Raw genomic sequence first — 3901 nt, 5'->3', positions numbered from 1 at the left:
GTACATATATATAAAGAACATATAAATGGACTATGTTCTTTAACGTGATTAGTTTCTATAACAAAACTCAAATAATTTTACACACGCACACGCACGCACACACACACGCACACGCACACACACACGCACACACACACACACACGCACACACACACACACATACACACACACCAAACCATACTACACACTTAGATCATCTAATATACACATTTGAAAAAAAGTCTTTTACACAAAGGAAATCAAACGTTTTAAATAATATTCACACGCAGACACACACACATATATACATACATACACAGACACACTTGCACGCCCACATACACATACGCACAGGCACACACACAGAAACACACGCACAAACAAAGACACACACAAACAAACAAACGCACAAACACACACACATACCTATGCACACAAACAAAACCACAACAGCAGAGACACAGTCCAACGACACAATTTGATAATTAGTAAGATATTTCTACAGTAATAAAGATAATTAATCTTGGTGAATTAGATGAAGCTTCGTTAGGTTTGTTGTCTGTAATAACACCAATATGGCGTAACATGATGTTCAATGAACAATTGTAGGGGAAGACATTACAGACGCCATTTGTCATAAACCAGACGCGGTCGTCTGCTTCTTCATGTGTGTCTATGTATACGTATGCCTTTGTGTGTATGTGCGTGTCTATCTGTGTGTGTGTATACATGAGTGCTTATGTAAAAGCGTCCAAAGTGGGCATTATCTCTTATGTATATAAATATATATATATATATATATATATATATATATATATATATATATGAATATTCTCTAGCGTACATTAAACTAGATAGCCGACTGAGCCGTTATGCTGTTATGTAATTACTCTTTAAATTACGAGTACATAAAACTATGTGTATATACATACATATACACACGCATACATACATGCATATATGCCTACATATATACATACGCATATGCAGGCATACATACATATATATACATATATACACATACATACAAACATAGATGGGCGCAAATATGGTTGCGTGCTTCAGAAGTTCGCTTTGCGGTCATGTCGTTTCATGTACAGTACCACTGCGCATCATCAAATGTCTTCTGCTACTGCCTCGTTGTGGAAACCCGTCGTATATGTTTATGCAGATGTGGCTATCTTTCATGGAAAATTAAACAGGAAGATAAAATTGATTTAAAATTTTGACACACGGCCAGTAATTTCGGAGAAGTGGTAAGTCGAATACATCGATCCCAGTCTTCAACTGGTACTTATTTTATCGACCGCGAAAAAAGGAAAAGCAAAGTTGACCGCGGCGGAATTTTAACTCAGGAAGTAAACATGGAAGAAAAGCCGCTTAGCATTTTTCTCAGCGTGCTAAAGATTCTTATTTGTTTATTGCCCTCAAGGGGCTAAACATAGAGGGGACAAACAAGGACAGACAAAGGGATTAAGTCGATTACATCAACCCCAGTGCGTAACTCGTACTTAATTTATCGATCCCGAAACGATGAAAGGCAAAGTCGATCTCGGCGGAATTTGAACTCAGAACGTAACGGCAGACGAAATACCGCTAAGCATTTCGTCCGGCATGCTAACGTTTCTGCCAACTCGCCACCTTAAAGAGCGTGCTGAAGATTCTGCCAGCTCGACGCTCTTTATTTATACTTCAGGACATTCTTTTTGCTATTCACGTGAACTTAAATAAGACAATAATACTGACTTGATGGAACTCGTGGCCATTACATCACGTTTCGTTTCAAAGGTTACGCTTTGCAATCCAAGAGGCGTATAAATAACTACGAAATATCTAATGAAACAAATGAAATAATGAAGCCTTGAAACTCCCAAGATGCAACCGCGAATGCCCATTATGTCATTCTTCTATGGCGGATATAACACCAGTACAGGGCTCGGCAAAATGATCTGACATATTTTTAGGTTTAATAAAAGCAAAATAGAGTAAAGAATGAAAAATGTGTTTTTATTTTCGAAATGTATATTTAATGCCATTTTGTTTCAATGGATTTTTAAAATTAAATTTGTCAATTTTCGTTCTTTTCTCTATTTCACTTTTATTAAACCTCCAAATCTGTTAGAACATTTTGCCGTATCCTGTATTTAGCAGCTACCCGAAAACTGTCATTGAGGACAGTTAACTTCTATAAATGAACATGACTTCCACAGTCACATAATGTTCTTCCAGAAACAATATGCAAGATCATCTGTCGAAAAGAGGTCCGTGGAATAAATATAAACAATACCTCTGCTGTGGAATATACACACATAGGAGTACAAATAAAACATGCATACATTCATACATACATATCAGCACAAGAAATTCGTGAGTGGGGGGTCTTTCCTATCAAGACTTCAGACCATTGCAAGTAAAATAGACCTGACATAGTTACTTGGAACTGAAAAGAAAAGTACCGTTCAGTCATAGAGGTTAACTGCCCTGCAAATGGAGACGTCTCTACTAAAATCAACAAGAAGTGGGATATCTATGACCAACAGGTTCGAAAATTGCTGGTCCTTGCTCTATTTATAAATTAACATTTATACCAATAATTGTTGGTGATTTTGGCTGCATTTGTAAACGTCGAAGTGACAATGTCAAGAAGTGCGATTTTCAAGCAAAGATTGAGACTGCTTAATACAAATTCTACAGATACAATCTGTAAGTGGAACACTAAATATATGGAAGACTTTCCTAAAGCTTGATATGTTGTTATTATATCATTATTGCTATCATTCAAAATTGCAGTGATGGTCCATTTGTTTTCCAGTTAGAATCCATTTCTGTCCTTCCAGGAAGAATTCCAATGAATTAAAGAGTGAAAGCCTACATACATATATATATATATGCATGCATACATATATATGTATTCATATATTTATGGGTACATATGCGTGTTTGCGTGTGTGTGTATGTGTGTGTGTGAGTACGTGTGTGAATATTCTATTTCTCTTTTTCGTTTTGAGCAAATTTTGACCGGCCACCTACTTGGTTGCATGGTTGTAAAAGAAGGTATCTTCTTTTAACCATTTAAATCCCAAGGTTTTAAAGATTTTTATAGTCCAAGACATCGTGATCATTTGTAGCATATAAATTTAAGATTTATATTCTCCCCCCACCTCAAAAAAATCCCACGCATGTATGTACAAAATCTCACAAACCCGCTAATAATCTCTCTGTTTTTCCACCTTGATAAATTCTCTATTTAATGCATGTTCTGTCTCTTTAACATTTTATTTCTCTCTTTCTTCCTGAAATTTAGGTGCTTATATTTTAGAGGTCAAAGGTTACAGATTAGGTGCCAATTTATCAGGTATGACACCAAAATCACGAGTGGAAAACCTCTGTTACTTTTAGAACTTAGTTCCTTAAATAACTTTAGATCCATGCCTTAGACTTTAGATCCTAACAACCTTTGTTGTTTATAGAAGTTCCAGTTTGTATTTCACGTGTTTAATTTTGTCTATTAATTAGTATTACAGTTTTTTTATGTGTGTATGTTTGTTCAAGAATGTACGTGTGTGCAACTCACCTGCACTAGCACCGAATAACATTAAAAAAAAAACAAGATAAACGGTTTTAAGTTGTATTTCCTTAGAAAAATTCACACACTTTTCTGTCTGTATATAAATAAATGCGTGGAGGTGCAATGGCACAGTGGCTAGGGCAGCGGACTCGCAGTCACAGGATCGCGGTTTCGATTCCCAGACCGGGCGTTGTGAGTGTTTATTGAGCGAAAACACCTAAAGGTCCACGAGGCTCCGGCAGGGGATGGTAGCGAACCCTGCTGTACTCTTTCACCTAAACTTTCTCTCACTCTTACTTCCTGTTTCTGTTGTGCCTGTAATTCAAAGGGTCAGCCTTGTCACACTCTGTCACG

The 3901-nt window shown here is 36.7% G+C and overlaps 1 protein-coding gene across 6 annotated transcripts in view; it reads left to right on the top strand.

Moving 5' to 3' along the window:
* Positions 1-3901, top strand: part of LOC106869634 (uncharacterized) — a 671006-nt gene that overhangs the window by 598088 nt on the left and 69017 nt on the right. For 2 of the 6 annotated variants that reach the window (XM_052975854.1, XM_052975855.1), the window contains one exon: positions 3284-3334. The exons of the other annotated variants lie outside the window; for them this stretch is intronic. In XM_052975854.1, coding sequence (XP_052831814.1) covers positions 3284-3334 — 51 coding nt within the window. The remainder of the gene's footprint in view (positions 1-3283; positions 3335-3901) is intronic. 6 annotated transcript variants of the gene reach the window in all.

The sequence above is a fragment of the Octopus bimaculoides genome, chromosome 22 (genome assembly GCF_001194135.2).
Source record: "Octopus bimaculoides isolate UCB-OBI-ISO-001 chromosome 22, ASM119413v2, whole genome shotgun sequence".
NCBI lineage: Eukaryota > Metazoa > Mollusca > Cephalopoda > Octopoda > Octopodidae > Octopus > Octopus bimaculoides.
The sequence above is the reverse complement of the archived record's forward strand: the minus strand, read 5'-3'. Positions and strand labels throughout refer to the sequence as shown.